The 19887-nt window shown below is 38.7% G+C and overlaps 1 protein-coding gene across 4 annotated transcripts in view; it reads left to right on the forward strand.

The window, feature by feature from the left end:
* uba6 (ubiquitin like modifier activating enzyme 6) overlaps window positions 1-19887 on the forward strand; it is a 138368-nt gene that overhangs the window by 70009 nt on the left and 48472 nt on the right. For all 4 annotated transcript variants that reach the window (XM_061977021.1, XM_061977023.1, XM_061977024.1 and 1 more), the window contains 10 exons: window positions 4313-4494; window positions 4577-4682; window positions 4756-4845; window positions 4917-4997; window positions 5074-5202; window positions 10386-10437; window positions 10508-10571; window positions 14193-14262; window positions 14334-14405; window positions 14473-14596. In XM_061977021.1, the coding sequence (XP_061833005.1) occupies window positions 4313-4494; window positions 4577-4682; window positions 4756-4845; window positions 4917-4997; window positions 5074-5202; window positions 10386-10437; window positions 10508-10571; window positions 14193-14262; window positions 14334-14405; window positions 14473-14596 (970 nt within the window). The remainder of the gene's footprint in view (window positions 1-4312; window positions 4495-4576; window positions 4683-4755; window positions 4846-4916; window positions 4998-5073; window positions 5203-10385; window positions 10438-10507; window positions 10572-14192; window positions 14263-14333; window positions 14406-14472; window positions 14597-19887) is intronic.

Consider the following 19887-nt stretch of genomic DNA (forward strand, 5'->3'; position numbering starts at 1 on the left):
GTTGTCTCAAACACACGTTTAAGGCTGCCGTCATTTGCGATCTCCAGCAGTTGATCTTCTTCTTGCCACAGACATGCTGGATTCACCTGCTTTGTCAACAAATGGGTCGCGGATCCATTCCTTGGCTCGTGGGTCCTTTGAAGTTGGGAAATAGCGCTCGGACTCTTTTTAAAGCACAGACAGGTTGATCGTGCACCAGCTTGGTGAATGAAGGCGCTGGCTCAGTCTCACACAAAATCCCCGCTAATGTTTGAGAGTCGGTCGCCGCATATTTTGCTGAGCGGGCTTGGTGCGTGGGAATCACCTGTTGCGATAAATCCATATTTCAAGTATGGCTTCTGGTATTGTCTATTAAACGCTTTCTTTTTGATAGAAGTCATAGGCTGTTCTTCTCTCTCTTCGATGTGCCTTTTCCCCTTCACAAAGAAACTTTCCAAAGACGTCTGTTTTTTACTCATTTTGCTAGCTGGGTTAAATTATGGCGCTCAAGTGACCAACATATAACTGAGAGAATCCGGTCATTTTTCAAAATAAAAAATAGTTTTCAAAATAAAACATCGTTCGGGCTCAGATAATAAATAAAATGGAAATAACTAATTATTTCTTGTGCGGCCCGGTACCAATCGATCCACGTACCGGTACCGGGCCACGGCCCGGGGGTTGGGGACCACTGCTATAAGGGACATACTAGATAGAAGGTTCCTCCTCGGACGTACTGCAAGTGAAAAAGAGTGTCCCTCAAGGTTCTGTGTTGGGCCCCTTATTATTCACTATTTACATAAATAATCTTGGTCAGAATATTCCGAACTCAACTTTCCATTTCTATGCTGATGATACTGTCATATACTGCACAGCACCCACTCTTGCTAAAGCTTTTAAATATCTACAACATGCATTTGACAGAGTACAAGAACAACTTTGCTATCTTCAACTGGTTTTAAATGCAGAGAAAACAAAGTGTATGCTCTTTACCACATCAAAAACTGTAAGATCATCACTGTGAGAACATTTTAACAAGAAATGGGCAACAAATTATGTTAGTATCTGCTTTTAAATATTTAGGATTTTTAATTGATGACCACTTGAGTTTTAAGGAGCACATTCAGTATGTTGTAAAAAAACTGAAACTTTTACTGGGATTTTATTATAGAAACAAGTCTTGCTTTTCTTTTACTGTGGAACAGAAATTGGTGGAAACAACCTTTTTACCTGTTATTGACTATGGAGATGTGTTGTACATGAATGCTACTGCTGGTTGTCTCCACAAGCTGGATAGTGTGTACCACGGGGCACTGAGATTCATCACCAACTGCGCTCCCCTTACTCACCTTTGTGTGTTATACTCAATGGTTAACTGGACATCTTTATGTGCTCGACGCCTCAATCATTGGTATGTTTTCATCTACAAAACCATTCTGGGTATCACTCCATCTTATCTGTCTTGTCTTTTAACAAAGAAACAAGGAAGTCACAATCTTCGTTCAATGAATGTTCTGCAATTTGTCGTCCCCAAAGTAAGAACTGAACTGGGCAAGAAAGCATTTAGGTTTTCAGCACCGAAGGCTTGGAATAACCTACAATCGAACATTAAACTTCAAACCCTAGTTACGTTGAATGAGTTTAAAGCTTCTGTGAAAGGACTGCAGTCTACCTTGTCTGTATGCACATGTGTCATGTGAGCAAGTTTTAATGTTGTAAATGTGATGTTTTATGTATTTGTTTACTGTTTTTAATGTAACCTTGCTGCTGCCCTCTTGGCCAGGTCTCCCTTGGAAAAGAGATCTTTGATCTCAATGGGATTTTACCTGGTTAAATAAAGGCTAATAAATAAATACTGTATGTCTTTTCACTCAAAATTAATAAAAAAGACACATCAAAATGGGCTTTGCGACACTCCCGCTGCTGACGACAGTCAGCTGTTTTGGATATGATCATTGTGGAACCTCCATCTGATGGGACAACTTTGACGAGCAAGACTTTTTGCTCTGTGTTATAAGAAAGGTGCAACACTATCTTATGTTTTTAGTCCTTGTTTAACGACAAATCATCAAGTTAACGAACGGGTCTTGCTTCCATTTTTGTAGATCGCGTAAAAAGCGACCAAGCAACTATAAAAAACCACAATGTAGCGTCCTCCGTCAGAATCAGAATCAGCTTTATTGTCATTACGCAAGGTAACGAGATTGAGGCCATTCCATACAGTGCGATGTGTGCATGCTAGAAAAACAATGTGCAAATATATAAAAATTTAAAAAATGTAGAAGTGCAATGAATATGGTGTGAAATGAATATATACATGAAAAAACAAAACAAAAACAGGGTGGTTGGTGGAATGGGTTATTGCACCGAAGAGAAGGCAGTTATGAGGGACAATGGGGCAGTCCGTTCAGGATGGTTATGGCCCTGGGGAAGAAGCTGTTCTTTAGCCTGTTTGTTTTGGTTTTAATGCACCTGTAGCGCTTCCCAGAGGGCAGCAGGTGGAACAGGTCAGAGCCAGGGTGGGTGCTGTCTTTGATGATGGCACTGGCTCTGTTGAGGCAGCGGGAGGTGTAGATGTCCGTCAGAGTAGTAGTGTGTACTGATGTCAAAGACAATACACACTTCATTACACATGTACCATATCACTATATCCATGATTAAATGCTTTATAATTCCCTTAAACATGCAAAATGGTTTCCTTGGCTCGTTAGTGCGTGATGATTTTTAGAAATAATGTACACTTCACTGCACATGTAATACACCCTTATGTTGCTGAACACATAATTATATGATTGTTGGGTTTCAGCAGCACAGGCATGCATGCACTCTTTAATAATGTTCCCAGGGCTCTGTGTACGTGCAGGCTGGTTTTAAAGATAATGTACATGTGATTGTACATCTAAAGTCCATCAAAATAAACATAATAGGAAGTGTAATGACACCAAGTCAGATATTGCTGCTTTTTTCATGCTTCTGATTGGACAAAATGTGCATGACAGCAGCTGTGTGCGTTTGTGTGTAGACATAGACGGTTTTGAAACTACACTTGTGTGGTGGGAGATTGTTTTAACCCCAAATATGTGTTTTTGAAACTCTCCGTGTTCGTGGGGACATGGCCTCAGAAATGGTAACGTAGGAGGATTTTAGCATTCGTGTGCATGTACGAGCCAGTCTACGCCACAACAAGAGGATAGAGGAAAAAGAAGGAACTTATTGACTACAACTGAATAAAAACGGCGGATTCGGGTGAACCTCTACCATATCTGGAGATGTGCGCTGACCTAGGCAAAATACATCACTTAAGTCTCAAAGTTTGGAAGAAGACAAGATTAGAGATGTCCGATAATGGCTTTTTTGCCGATATCCGATATTCCGATATTGTCCAACTTTTAATTACCGATTCCGATATCAACCGATACCGATGTATACAGTCGTGGAAATAACACATTATTATGCCTAATTTTGTTGTGATGCCCCGCTGGATGCATTAAACAATGTAACAAGGTTTTCCAAAATAAATCAACTTAAATTATGGAAAAAAATCCCAACATGGCACTGCCATATTTATTATTGAAGTCACAAAGTGCATTTTTTTTTTAACATGCCTCAAAACAGCAGCTTGGAATTTGGGACATGCTCTCCCTGAGAGAGCATGAAGAGGTTAAGGTGGGCGGGGTTCGGGTGGGGGGGTGTATATTGTAGCGTCCCGGAAGAGGTAGTGCTGCAAGGGGTTCTGGGTATTTGTTCTCTTGTGTTTATGTTGTGGATGTTCTCCCGAAATGTGTTTGTCATTCTTGTTTGGTGCGGGTTCACAGTGTGGCGCATATTTGTAACAGTGTTAAAGTTGTTTATACGGCCACCCTCAGTGTGACCTGTATGGCTGTTGACCAAGTATGATTTGCATTCACTTGTGTGTGTGAAAAGCCGTAGATATTATGTGATTGGGCCGGCACGCAAAGGCAGTGCCTTTAAGGTTTATTGGCGCTCTGTACTTCTCCCTACGTCCGTGTACACAGCAGCGTTTTAAAAAGTCATACATTTTACTTTTTGAAACCAATACCGATAATTTACGATATTACATTTTAAAGCATTTATCGGCCGATAATATCGGCAGTCCGATATTATCGGACATTTCTAGACAAGATAAGTTTTATAAATATCTCCGCCATTCCTCCATGGTTTGATTTCAAATTTTCGGGGCTTATTGGGATTGCAAATACACAAAACACGTACCAACAGGTAAAAAAAGTTACATTGGTAGTAAGGCCCTTGTAATTATTTTTGGATTATTTCAATAATTACAATAAGAACGGATTTGTTGTCCTTCCTTTAGAAACCAAAGAGTACAACAGCAGCAGAAGCCACCCTGAAAATCAACCCGGAACTGCAGGTGGACGCTCATCTCAACAAGGTGTGTCCGGCTACGGAGGACATCTACAGTGACTCTTTCTACTCCCGGCTCAACCTGGTGGTCACCGCGCTGGACAATGTGGAGGCCCGCAGATACGTGGACAGGTAGGTTGGTTTGAAATGTTAGATTTGTTTTGTAGAAAATTAAGCAAGCTTATTTGACCCTTTTTTTAATTATTATCTCCAGCCGCTGTCTTTCCAACCAGAGAGCTCTCCTGGACTCTGGGACCATGGGCACCAAAGGACACACAGAGATAATTGTGCCAAATTTGACAGAGTCCTACAATAGCCACGTGAGCACATTTGAAGGCGCACCCTGCCTTGTCTCGACTCAGCCCTCAATTCTATTCAAACTTTCTCTACCAGCGGGACCCGCCAGAGGAGGAGATCCCATTCTGCACCCTAAAGTCCTTCCCATCGGTCATAGAACACACCATCCAGTGGGCCAGGGACAAGGTAGGATCGCACAAAGTCGATCCAAATTCCTGCTCCAACTTAAGACTTGCTAATGTCCTCATTTTGTGTAGTTTGAGAACGCCTTTGTCCAGAAGCCCTCCATGTACAACTCCTTCTGGCAGACCCACACATCGGCTGAATTGGTGCTGCAGGTACAAATATTGTCGCGCTTTTTAGGCTAAAACCAGACGTTTTTTAATGATCCCTGTTTTTTGTGTGTCTGTGCAGAAGATGCAAGCGGGGGACAGTTTGGAGGGGTCATTCCAAGTCATTAAACTGCTGAACAGGCGGCCCCACCATTGGCAACAGTGCATTGTCTTGGCTAGGCTCAAATTTGAAAAGTATTTCAAGAGAAAGGTAATGAGTCATATGATTTGTCCTGACATAAACTGTCTGTATTAGGTACAGCTGATTTTCAGACTCGCCCTAAAATAAATTCTATAAGGAGCTACTTTTTTCCTAGTTATTAAATACTGCGGCTTGTATAACGGAGCAGCTAAATTATGGATTTTTCTTCGCTGACAGCCATAATGCAAATAGTTATTTAAAAGGGAACATTATCACCAGACCTATGTAAGCGTCAATATATACCTTGATGTTGCAGAAAAAAGACCATATATTTTTTTAACCGATTTCCGAACTCTAAATGGGTGAATTTTGGCGAATTAAACGCCTTTCTATTATTCGCTCTCAGAGTTGTGACGTCACATCGGGAAGCAATCCGCCATTTTCTCAAACACATTACAAACACCGAGTCAAATCCATCCATCCATTCATCCATCTTCTTCCGCTTATCCGAGGTCGGGTCGCGGGGGCAGGAGCCTAAGCAGGGAAGCCCAGACTTCCCTCTCCCCAGCCACTTCGTTCAGCTCCTCCCGGGGGATCCCGAGGTGTTCCCAGGCCAGCTGGGAGACATAGTCTTCCCAACGTGTCCTGGGTCTTCCCCGTGGCCTCCTACCGGTCGGACGTGCCCTAAACACCTCCCGAGGAAGGCGATCGGGTGGCATCCTGACCAGATGCCCGAACCACCTCATCTGGCTCCTTTCGATGTGGAGGAGCAGCGGCTTTACTTTGAGCTCCCCCCGGATGACAGAGCTTCTCACCCTATCTCTAAGGGAGAGCCCCGCCACCCGGCGGAGGAAGCTCATTTCGGCCGCTTGTACCCGTGATCTTGTCCTTTCGGTCATAACCCAAAGCTCATGACCATAGGTGAGGATGGGAACGTAGATCGATCGGTAAATTGAGAGCTTTGCCTTCCGGCTCAGCTCCTTCTTCACCACAACGGATCGATACAGCGTCCGCATTACTGAAGATGCCGCACCGATCCGCCTGTCGATGTCACGATCCACTCTTCCCTCGTGAACAAGACTCCGAGGTACTTGAACTCCTCCACTTGGGGCAGGGTCTCCTCCCCAACCCGGAGATGGCACTCCACCCTTTTCCGGGCGAGAACCATGGACTCGGACTTGGAGGTGCTGATTCTCATCCCAGTCGCTTCACACTCGGCTGCGAACCGATCCAGCGAGAGCTGAAGATCCTGGCCAGATGAAGCCATCAGGACCACATCATCTGCAAAAAGCAGAGACCTAATCCTGCAGCCACCAAACCGGATCCCCTCAACGCCTTGACTGCGCCTAGAAATTCTGTCCATAAAAGTTATGAACAGAATCGGTGACAAAGGGCAGCCTTGGCGGAGTCCAACCCTCACTGGAAACGTGTCCGACTTACTGCCGGCAATGCGGGTCAAAATCAGCTCTGTTATTTTCCGTTTTTTCGACTGTTTTCCGTACCTTGGAGACATCATGCCTCGTCGGTGTGTTGTCGGAGGGTGTAACAACACGAACAGGGACGGATTCAAGTTGCACCAGTGGCCCAAAGATGCAAAAGTGGCAAGAAATTGGACGTTTGTTCCGCACGCTTTACCGACGAAAGCTATGCTACGACAGAGATGGCAAGAATGTGTGGATATCCGGCGACACTCAAAGCAGATGCATTTCCAACGATCAAGTCAAAGAAATCTGCCGCCAGACCCCAGGAAAAGAGAGCGGGTGAGGGTATGTCTACAGAATATATTAATTGATGAAAACTGGGCTGTCTGCACTCTCAAAGTGCATGTTGTTGCCAAATGTATTTCATATGCTGTAAACCTAGTTCATAGTTGTTAGTTTCCTTTAATGCCAAACAAACACATACCAATCGTTTGTTAGAAGGCGATTGCCGAATTTGTCCTCACTTTCTCCCGTGTCGCTGGCTGTCGTGTCGTTTTCGTCGGTTTCGCTTGCATACGGTTCAAACCGATATGGCTCAATAGCTTCAGTTTCTTCTTCAATTTCGTTTTCGCTACCTGCCTCCACACTACAACCATCCGTTTCAATACATGCGTAATCTGTTGAATCGCTTAAGCCGCTGAAATCCGAGTCTGAATCCGAGCTAATGTCGCTATAAACTTGCTGTTCTATCCGCCATGTTTGTTTGTATCGGCCTCACTGTGTGACGTCACAGGAAAATGGACGGGTGTATATAACGATGGTTAAAATCAGGCACTTTGAAGCTTTTTTTAGGGTTATTGCGTGATGGGTAAAATTTTGAAAAAAACTTCGAAAAATAAAATAAGCCACTGGGAACTGATTTTTAATGGTTTTAACCCTTCTGAAATCGTGATAATGTTCCCCTTTAAAAAAAAACATGCAAAGACACTAAATAGGTGTGTTATTGTTTGTGTTATGGCGCCATCTTTTGGACGAGTTTGCTCACGGCAGGTGCTATATTGCCCTTCTGTTTAGACTGAGCTTTCAACCGGAAGTGCCGTTATGTCGTTTAGGCGCTCGTAGCTTTTCTACTCGTATGGATTCTTCATTCATCACTCCAAGCAACGTTTGTATGTTTTACAATATAACTAAAACAACTCTTACTAAACCGTCCCATGTGTGATGTCTGTAGGAGTGTTGTCATGCATATTTTTATGTGTTTTTGTAATGTAATAAAACTAGCGTCGTTAGCATTAGCTAATATGTTAACATGTTTACAAGTCTATCTGCTAGTATTATTACCTTACAATGGCATTATTTTTGTATTGATTCAGTTTCACAAATTCACCAACACGTCACCGTGAAGTAATTGAGTCTGATTGGAGAGCTAGGTTGCGCAGCTTTGGGGTGTGGGAAAAAATTGATACGAATGCGATTCTCACGTTATACGATTCAGTATCGATTCTCATTTTTTTTAAATCGATTTTTATTTTTATTTTTATTTATTTACTTTTTTTTTTTAATTAATCAATCCAACAAAATAATACAAAGCAATACCATAACAATGCAATCCAATTCCAAAGCCAAACCCGACCCAGCAACACTCAGAACTGCAATAAACAGAGCAATTGAGAGGAGACACAAACGCGACACAGAACAATCCAAAAGTAGTGAAACAAAAATTAATATTATCAACAACAGTATCAATATTAGTAACAATTTCAACATAGCAGTGATTCAAATTCCCTCATTGACATTATCATTAGACATTTATAAAAAAAAAAAAAATTTAAAAAAAAAAGAACAATAGTGTCACAGTGGCTTACACTTGCATCGCATCTCATAAGCTTGACAACACACTGTGTCCAATATTTTCGCAAAGATAAAATAAGTCATATTTTTGGTTCATTTACCGGTAATAGTTAAAACAAATTTACATTATTGCAATCAGTTGATAAAACATTGTCCTTTACAATTATAAAAGCTTTTTACAAAAATCTACTACTCTGCTTGCATGTCAGCAGACTGGGGTAGATCCTGCTGAAATCCTATGTATTGAATGAATAGAGAATTGTTTTGAATCGGGAAAATATAGTTGTTGAATCGAAAAAAATCGATTTATAATCGAATCGTGACCCCAAGAATCGATATTGAATCGAATCGTGGGACACCCAAAGATTCGCAGCCCTAGCGCAGCTAGTGGGTCCATGACAACAACTTCTGTTTTGTTTGATCAGCCGTTTTACTGCCGTGTTAAAGACACATTTTGGAAACCATTAGGTCAGAATCTTTCTGTGTAAATAACTAATTTCACAACGTATATATCCGTGGCTTATAGTCCGGTGCAGCTAACATATGTAAAAATATTATTTTCTTCAAAAATTTGGTGGGTGCAGCTTATATATCGTTGCGCTCTATAGTCCGGAAAATACGGTACTCCTTGTCATATGTCCCAAGATGGGTACTGTACTACCGGTTACTGATTCACGTAAAATCAAACCGTACCATATTTTGATACCTTTTAATGCACGTAACATCACGTCGCGGTTCAAGCGCTTGGCGGGTAAACAGCGTATTCGTAGCGTACTGCATCTAGGTAATATTGCCATTTTTCATGCCAAAAAAGAAAGCATGCCTGATAGAAAGCGCTCAAAAGTAAGGCTCCACTTTTCAAAATGTGCTAGCTCAATGTTAATTTACATTTGAATTTGCCATATACATACTACTGGTTAGCATTAGCAATTTTACATGCCGGTTTCAATGGGTATCATTTACATTTTAACCAACACTAGTACCAAATCGTACCTGGAAAAACAATGCCTGTGCCTAAACAGGTACCGGTACTTAAAGAGGTGAATTTTCGTAAAAATAAAAAAAAAATACACAAAATCCTTTTAATTCTTAAGAAATTTTATGACATTCAAGTTGAACAGATTAGTAATGGATATAGTTTTAAACTATTTAAATTAAGTGATAACTTAGTAGTACATTAAAAAAGTAACAAAATCCACAACAAATTACAATTATTGCAGCAATACAGAACATGCAAAAAGCGACTTTTGTAATATTGATGCTCATAATGCCGTGGGTTTGTGAATGCAACCTTGTTTGCTGCAACTGTGCATAATGGTGGCAGTGCTGTGTCGCTATGAGGGCCGCTGTTGATTCGTTAGGGCAATAATAAGTTTAAAAAGAGCGTCAGACTCTGTATCGCCGTCGGGACGTTACGTTACTTACAAGACGTTACTTGCATAATATCACCGCCAAGCACATACTAATATAAACACTTTGTAGGACTTAATGGCAAAGACTACTTCCTGACTACAGTAACACAGCTGGGACAAAGTGAAATAAATGCATACTTGCAAATGAGACTCGGAAGTTGTTAGAAAACAAGATGCAACAACTGGACAGTTAACAATAATAATTATCAAACATATTAACATTTATTTAAACAAGAACACAAAAATACAGAAAATTGGTATCGACATTGATTTCCCAGGTACCAGCAAGTGACACTTTTTTCGGTTCAAGTTGGCAAGCTACACCCATGTCTTGTCCCAATACTTTTGTTCCTATTGTGTGTTAGGAACGTGTCTCATCAACCAAAAGTCAGCATTATTAGTACCGGTAACATATTTTAAAAGGTGCAATTTTGATACAGCGCTCACTGGACTGTGCAGCTGTACCTAATGATCTGACCAATGAGCCTTCACGTTTACTGTATAGTATTGCAGTGCATTGTTTATGTGCTATGCACTATTAACCTCTTAAATGACTCTTTTTTTATAGGCTTTGCAGCTTCTGCGCTCTTTCCCTCTGGACACCAGGCTAAAAGATGGAAGTACGTGTTCTCCAGAATACATACAGAAACACTTTCCACTGCCAACATTCATGTTCTCTCCATGTGTTAGGTTTGTTTTGGCAGTCCCCCAAAAGGCCACCAGCCCCCATTGAATTTGACCTAAAAGACCCGATGTAAGTAAATTACTGGTGACGTTACAACTAAGGACCAACCGATCATTTTACATTTTTGGCGTGTATCGGTATCTGTCTTTTCTATCGGTATTTGCCTTTTTTAATTATTTTTTTTACAACAATGACATAACTTTGTCAGCAGCTACAACATATTCTCATATAATACCCGTATTAAAAAATAGATATATTGTGTAGTATATAGTACCGTAGTAACCACTGCTTAAGCACCAGCCCTTTGCTCTGTATTAGAAAAGGTCCCCCTTTTTAAAAATGAAAATTACTCTCATTGTCAATAGTTCTCCCCAAATATCTTTTTTTTTGTACAAGCAAAAATACTTTATTAGCAAAAAAAAAAAATTACAAGCAAAAATAACTTCTTATGAGCAAAAAGTTCTGGATCAAGTCAAAATTGTCTTGCTAAGATTTTCTGAAATAAGACATTTTATTTAAGCTTTAAAAACTTTAAAGTGATCTTAAAATTACCAATTTAAAAAGGTGTTTTTAGCTATACTTCAAGGAACTTTAGTTGTCATACTCATACACATTTGCACATGTACGGTACGAGATTTGGACTCCAGTCCCGGCAATTATTAAGAAAAACAGTAATAAATATGCAATAAAGGAAAACAGTAATAACAATAAATAGACAATAATGTAAGGCAAATAAAGGGAAGGACCGAGATTAGCTGGCTAATAAGGTTGTTTTGATATTTTTACTAGAAAGTAGAAACATATACCATATATTTCGGAGTATAAGTCGCACCGGAGTATAAGTCGCACCTGCCGAAAATGCATAATAAAGAAGGAAAAAACATATATAAGTCGCACTGGAGTATAAGTCGCATTTATGGGGGAAATTTATTTGATAAAACCTAACACCAAGAATAGACATTTGAAAGGCAATCTAAAATAAATAAAGAATAGTGAACAACAGGCTGAATAAGTGTACGTTATATGAGGCATAAATAACCAACTGGTATGTTAACGTAACATATGGTAAGAGTCATTCAAATAACTATAACATATAGATCATGCTATACGTTTACCAAACAATCTGTCACTCCTAATCGCTAAATACCATGAAATCTTATACATCTAGTCTCTTACGTGAATGAGCTAAATAATATTATTTGATATTTTACGGTAATGTGTTAATCATTTCACACATAAGTCGCTCCTGAGTATAAGTCGGACTATGAAAGTATAAAAAAAAACGCGATTTATAGTCCGAAAATTACGGTACTTGAGAATATGAGTTTCGTAGTGAGCTCATTAAAGGAGCGCAAGAGTTTCATGTTCCGTGATTCAGTCAAATAACGCGACAGAGATGGATGGACATGAAGACGACAGAAAAGATATCTCTGCCAAAAATCCAAACTTTGTGTAAATATCTTAACAAACAGGATATTATTGTACAAGTAAAGAAGAGCAGGCAGCAGCTCACACATTCTCATACTTTCTGTAACATCCAGGAAGAAATGTCAGCTAGCTTGAAAAAACTATAATCTACGTGAAGGAGCCCAGAATTGTTTTTATTTAAATATTTGCAATGTTTATACCGCAAAACTGCTATAAAATGGAGTAGATGGTGAGTTATTGGGATGTACAAAAAATCGCATATTTTTACCAATTTTCCCAGGAGATTTTGAAATGCAAATGTTGATGCTCCTCTTAGACGCACGTAATTAAGGTGTTTGATGTCTTTTGCTGTTAAATTAAACATTAGCGCCGCAAAAAACATTATGTCACTACTGGTCCCACATTTCCTAAAAAATAATGTTAAAAAACAACTTAAAGCCTTGTCCAGCTGTTTACTGACCTATATTATTCACAATTAATAACTTTTACTGCAGATTAGGGTTGTCCCAAAACGTATCAACATGTATATCGATACTTTTCCAAATAAAGGGAACTACTTTATTTTAATAGAAAATCTTACACTACATTAAACACTCACAGTCAAAGAACAATTTGACAAGGTTAAAATAGAAATGAAAAGGCATTGAAATGGCATCGACCCTGAAGGGAACGTCTTCAATGTGCTCCTCGACTACAGTCTGCACCAGACCGAACAGCAGGACTGGTGTAACAACTACATTATTACGTGTCGCTTTTTATAACTCCTTGTGCAGATCTGAATACTTGCTATTTAAATGTTTACCTAGGTTTGAAGCAAAGGTGGTAATACTAATCGCCACATTTGGCAAGGTGTGTTTTAAAGCAGCTGTTGTGAGAGTAGCATATGTGTGTGCGCGCTCCTTTTAAAAATGGCAGTATGTGGAGTGAGTAAGTGAGTGGGCAAGTGAGGAGAAGTAGCGCTAGCATGTTTAGGAGTGTTAGTAGCATGGTGGATGTCCGGTTGTGCCCTGTGGAAATATTAAATTAAGTGACCAAGTTAGATAGAAAGATAGATAGTACTTTATTGATTCCTTCAGGAAAATTAAAATTCCAGCCGCATTGTTCAGAATTGAGAACGAAATTAAAAAGTAAATAATGGGGGTATATATGGAAATAAAATAGAAAATATAACAATAAGAATAAAAATAAAAAGCATCAATAAGAGTAAAAACATAACAGTAAAAGTAAGAATATAACAAGAGAAACTCGGCAGTAGTGACCATGTTATGAAAATGTATTGCACTTTTTAAGAAAAATTGTTATTGTTTTGCATCCCCTGTCATCCTAGTACCCCTTCCCCCCCAGAGAGGAGTTGTACAGTCTGATGGCGTGTGGGACAAAGGAATTTTTTAGTCTAAGTTGTAAAAACATCGGTCCTGGAGGGAACGTCTCCCCTGCGGTCCTCGACCACGGTCTGGTAGCCAACAAGCAGGAAAGGTGTAAAATAGTACTTGCAACGCGGTGCCTCCGTGTTGAAAACATCCCCTTTATTGTTAGTTTTGAAGCCCAAATACCTCCATATTGCACTTCACGCACCCTCTTTATTAACCAGTAGAATTGTAGTATTTTGCCATTCTTCCTCTCCAAGATGTTATTGCTTGTATGTCCTTTGTGTGTGCGTTTTGACACACTAAACATCATGCGCCTCGGCGCTGTAGAACAGTACCGGTTTCAATTGATTAGCACCGAGATACTTTATTAGTACCGGTATACCGTACAACCCTACTGTGGATGAATATCACCTCCAAATATCGGTTATCAGTCTCTTTGACTACTAATAATCAATCCAATCCAATCCACTTTATTTGTTATAGCACATTTAAACAACAAAAATGTTTCCAAAGTGTTGCACAACAATATGAAAAACAATATTCAAATATTATCCTTAGCTCCACCAATGACTGAATAAAAACAAAAAATAAATACATATAAAACAATATAAAAAATAAATATGATTAAAAACGATTTAAAGGGGAAAACCAATTAAAACAATAAATAAAAATCTAAATTTAAAAACACAGAGGACCACACAACTCACGTAGTGTTAAAAGCCAGAGAATAAAAGTGGCTCTTAAGACGAGACATAAAACACTACTATGTGGGAGCAGTTTGAACATGTTAATAATCGGTATCGGCTCTGAAAAAAACATATCGGTCGATATCTAGTTGCAACTTTTACGCACTTCACATCTCGGCTGATCCAACTGTACTTTTTCCTTTCAGGCACTTCAGCTTTATCGTCAGCACCGCCCGACTCTTTGCTGGCATTTACAACATTCCTTACTCGGATAGGGTAGGTCACGCACACACGTGAGAGAAAGAGAGAAATAAGGCCGCATCACTACTGTGTTACTCCTCTTCCAGGATCTTTGTGAGGAGGCTGTGGGGAGAATTCTATCCATTGTTAAGATCCCAGAGTACCTGCCCTTGGTCAAAGTAGGTCATTATCACCATCAACGTTGGAACGCTCCTGATTCATTTGCCTCGATTGTCCCCCTCACAGTCCATAGAGACCGACGAGGCTGCTAAGAAGCCTGATCAGTTGAAGATGCCTCTAAGTAGTGAGGAGGAGAGGGAGGCCATCAGGCAGCTGCAGCAGGCCATTACTGGCGACGGCGCCAAGCCAGGTACAGGAAGGAAGGTCTTAAACCAGAGTGAATGAGTGCTCAACAGGTAGGGCTGTGAATCTTTAGGCATCACACGATTCCATTCAGAATCCTTTCTCAATTCAAAATCAGTACGTTTTTTAATAACATTGGGTGCCAGTTCTGTGATTCACTACATTCCTCCATAAAAAAGACAAACAGCTCTGATAAATTGTTATATTACTTAAAAGAAAACTGGTTTTGGTAAATAAAATTCTACCCAAACATTTAATAAAGTCAAATAGAAATAAAGCAACAAGAGAAGTATCCAACACTTCTCTTTTTTAAAGTCAATCTGTCCAGCAGATATGATCATCTACATCAGGGGTGTCAAACTCAAATACAGAGTGGGCCAAAATTTAAAACTGAACAAAGCCGCGGGCCAAGGTTGAACAAATTAACCTTTTAATAGGGACCCAAACAAGTTTTGTATTGAATATTTAACAACTTTATAGTGACATGCAAAATCGAGTTTCAAATAATAATAATAATAATTCAAAAATATCAGTGGCATATCAAATAAAATGTAAATAAAAATTGAATGCCTCTTTTCTATTCGCAGCCTTCTGAGGTAAATATCAAAATAAACATTTTCCACAGGCTAATAATACATTTGGAAATAAAATAATGAATGAATCAAACATTGAAGCCTTGAAGTAGCAAGAGAAAGGGCAGGAATAAAACGTTAATTATTGCTCAGTTTGCTACACTGATTTGCTTTAACACTGAATATGGAACAAGCAACGCTTATATAACTTAATAGTGCAAAATCAACTTTCAAAAAACAAACGAAAATATATCAATGGTATATTAAATACAATTTAAATAAAAAATTGAATGCCTCTTCTCTATTTGCAGCCTTCTGAGGTAAATATCAACATTAACTTTTTCCACAGGCTAATAAATTTGAAAATAAAATAACAATGAATAAATCAACCATTCAGGCCTTTTTACTGCTCAGTTTGCAACACACTGATCTAATCTGATGTGCCCAAGCCAGATACCTGCCATCTTTTCTGGGATGCTAGTTCATTAATGTCGGGGCTCAGGTTGGCGGGGTTTGGTGGTAGCGGGGGGTGTATATTGTAGCACCCTGGAAGAGTTAGTGCTGCAAGGGGTTCTGGGTATTTGTTCTGTTGTGTTTATGTTGTGTTACGGTGCGGATGTTCTCCCGAAATGTGTTTGTCATTCTTGTTTGGTGTGGTTTCACAGTGTGGCGCATATTTGTAACACTGTTAAAGTTGTTTATGCGGCCACCCTCTGTGTGACCTGTATGGCTGTTGATCAAGTGTGCTTGCATTCACTTATGTGTGTGTAGAAGCCGCATATATCATGTGACAGGGGCCGGCACGCTGTTTGTATGGAGGGAAAGCAGACGTGATGACAGGTTGTAGAGTATGCTAAAGGCAGTGCCTTTAAGACCCCCAATATTGTTGTACGGGTGGAAATCGGGAGAAATTCGGGAGAATGGTTACCCCGGGAGACTTTCGAGAGGGGCACTGAAAATCGGGAGGGTTGGCAAGTATGAGTATTAGCAGTGAATGCGGTGTTACAGCGGCACCGCCGCTCTAATGTTAATTTGATATTGCCTCAAGGTGTCAAATTTGGCCCGCGGGTCAGAGTTTGACACCCATGATCTACATCAACTATATGAGCTTCTGGACAGGACAGATTTGAAAATTTGTATATTTTTTTTAATCGATTTTTGATTTTTTGGAATTGATTAAGAATCGTCACAAATAAGAATTGCAATTATTTCGAAAAATAAGGCCTTAGATGGCATTAAAAAGCATTAAATACGATGTCCATGGGCATTACAAATTCATACAATTGTAGGCCTGGCCCGAAAAGTCAATCAAATGAACGATAAGTGAAAATGAACTTGATAACTTTGCCAGCATCAATAAATTGCTAAGTATGCGTTTTTTTCTTTTCTTTGTTTTTTGGCTTTCAAAATTGATTCAGGAGGTCTCACCCTGTGCATCGCTATCAGAAGCCAACCTCGTTTATTTGACAGTACAATTTAATGAACAGAGTGAAGCCTCTTGTCAGTCATTCACAATCTTTGTTTCCGAAGGAGCAGTCGGTGCCCCGAGCTTACACACGGAATTCATTGTCAGCGCCTCGCGAGTCGCGACTGAGAAGCACTGCTAAGTAACAAAAGTTGATTTTAAAGCCAATGTGTGGGAATATTTCATCTTCAAACTGAATGAGCAATATGAGCCCATCAACACGGACGAACTAGCATGTACGTCGCGATGGCATTTGCAACAAAAAAGACAACAAAACAAACCACCCGACCCAGTTATTCCAATTGGGGGAAAAAAAACTGCACTTCAAGATGTTCAATATTTATTTAACTGCAATTTTTGCTAAAATAGATTTTTATGTTTGTTCACCTATTTAGCATAATTAAATTATTGACCTTCCAACCACAATGGTACAAAGTACTGCAATAATGAAAAATATGATTGCGTTTGAAAGGGTTACTTGCATTGTTGTTGTATATTATGATTACATCAGTGCTAGATTTGGCCACAATTAATATAAACTTTTCAACTGTTCAACATTATCATTGTCAAATTTTGTCTATACAGACAATTGTAAGCCTTCGACTATATATAATAACAATCTGCAGTAGGGCTGGACGATTATGGCAAGAATAATAACCACAATTATTTTTGGTTGATATTGTAATCACGATTAATTACACACTTCTTCATTACCGTATTTTTCGGAGTATAAGTCGCACCGGAGTATAAGTCGCACCTGGCGAAAATGCATAATAAAGAAGGAAAAAAACATATATAAATCGCACTGGAGCCCGGCCAAACTATGAAAAAAACTACGACTTATAGTCTGAAAAATACGGTAATTAGAAAACGTAAGTATTTATTGTACCACCAAACCTCAACTTTAAATGTAGTTTTAAAATACCTGGATATAAATTAGTAACAAATAAACAACAACAACAAGTTAAATAATAATAATAGCAATAACAATATAAAACAATAACATTCTGTTTTTCCGTTTTAATTGTTTTTAATTTAGTTTTTTACCTTTTGAGAATTATTTTACCACCATAAATAAAATGTTTGTTAATTAAAAGCAAAAAAAATTGTTGCAATACATTTTTGGACATTGTTGACCAGTATTTTAGATCAAAGCATAATAATTGTGTAAATGTATCAATAAGTACATCATTCTTGTGCAATGTACTTTTTTGAAACATTAATTTTGTTAGCACAGCCGGACCGGATGTGGCACACCGCGCTATTATTGTGAAGGGGGAAGTGTGATGTGCTGTTGTTCTCAGCTTGACGATTTTTGATTTTTTGGAATTGATTAAGAATCGTCACAAATAAGAATTGCAATTATTTCGAAAAATAAGGCCTTAGATGGCATTAAAAAGCATTAAATACGATGTCCATGGGCATTACAAATTCATACAATTGTAGGCCTGGCCCGAAAAGTCAATCAAATGAACGATAAGTGAAAATGAACTTGATAACTTTGCCAGCATCAATAAATTGCTAAGTATGCGTTTTTTTCTTTTCTTTGTTTTTTGGCTTTCAAAATTGATTCAGGAGGTCTCACCCTGTGCATCGCTATCAGAAGCCAACCTCGTTTATTTGACAGTACAATTTAATGAACAGAGTGAAGCCTCTTGTCAGTCATTCACAATCTTTGTTTCCGAAGGAGCAGTCGGTGCCCCGAGCTTACACACGGAATTCATTGTCAGCGCCTCGCGAGTCGCGACTGAGAAGCACTGCTAAGTAACAAAAGTTGATTTTAAAGCCAATGTGTGGGAATATTTCATCTTCAAACTGAATGAGCAATATGAGCCCATCAACACGGACGAACTAGCATGTACGTCGCGATGGCATTTGCAACAAAAAAGACAACAAAACAAACCACCCGACCCAGTTATTCCAATTGGGGGAAAAAAAACTGCACTTCAAGATGTTCAATATTTATTTAACTGCAATTTTTGCTAAAATAGATTTTTATGTTTGTTCACCTATTTAGCATAATTAAATTATTGACCTTCCAACCACAATGGTACAAAGTACTGCAATAATGAAAAATATGATTGCGTTTGAAAGGGTTACTTGCATTGTTGTTGTATATTATGATTACATCAGTGCTAGATTTGGCCACAATTAATATAAACTTTTCAACTGTTCAACATTATCATTGTCAAATTTTGTCTATACAGACAATTGTAAGCCTTCGACTATATATAATAACAATCTGCAGTAGGGCTGGACGATTATGGCAAGAATAATAACCACAATTATTTTTGGTTGATATTGTAATCACGATTAATTACACACTTCTTCATTACCGTATTTTTCGGAGTATAAGTCGCACCGGAGTATAAGTCGCACCTGGCGAAAATGCATAATAAAGAAGGAAAAAAACATATATAAATCGCACTGGAGCCCGGCCAAACTATGAAAAAAACTACGACTTATAGTCTGAAAAATACGGTAATTAGAAAACGTAAGTATTTATTGTACCACCAAACCTCAACTTTAAATGTAGTTTTAAAATACCTGGATATAAATTAGTAACAAATAAACAACAACAACAAGTTAAATAATAATAATAGCAATAACAATATAAAACAATAACATTCTGTTTTTCCGTTTTAATTGTTTTTAATTTAGTTTTTTACCTTTTGAGAATTATTTTACCACCATAAATAAAATGTTTGTTAATTAAAAGCAAAAAAAATTGTTGCAATACATTTTTGGACATTGTTGACCAGTATTTTAGATCAAAGCATAATAATTGTGTAAATGTATCAATAAGTACATCATTCTTGTGCAATGTACTTTTTTGAAACATTTATTTTGTTAGCACAGCCGGACCGGATGTGGCACACCGCGCTATTATTGTGAAGGGGGAAGTGTGATGTGCTGTTGTTCTCAGCTTGACGAGTAAAAAAGAAAATTGAGAGAGCCCCTTAAATTGTGACCGCTGTTTGTACATTGTTGTTACATCCATGATGTCGTTCACAACAACACAAGCAGATGAAATGTGTTGTGAGTGTATGGATTGTTCTTGCTAGCTGTTTTAATTGATCGTTTCAACATTTTTTGGCTCAGCCCGGGGCAGAGTATGTCAGGGACGAATAAGCAGTACATTATTTTCCCAAGCAAATTTTCCTTTTTTAATTTCATTTCAATGGATTTGTATTTGGTCATTAGTTCATGTAAACAGTACTCTTCAAGTACATAGCAGATAAATAAATAAAAGTGTCGGTT

This window comes from Nerophis lumbriciformis, linkage group LG16 (genome assembly GCF_033978685.3).
Source record: "Nerophis lumbriciformis linkage group LG16, RoL_Nlum_v2.1, whole genome shotgun sequence".
Classification (NCBI taxonomy): domain Eukaryota; kingdom Metazoa; phylum Chordata; class Actinopteri; order Syngnathiformes; family Syngnathidae; genus Nerophis; species Nerophis lumbriciformis.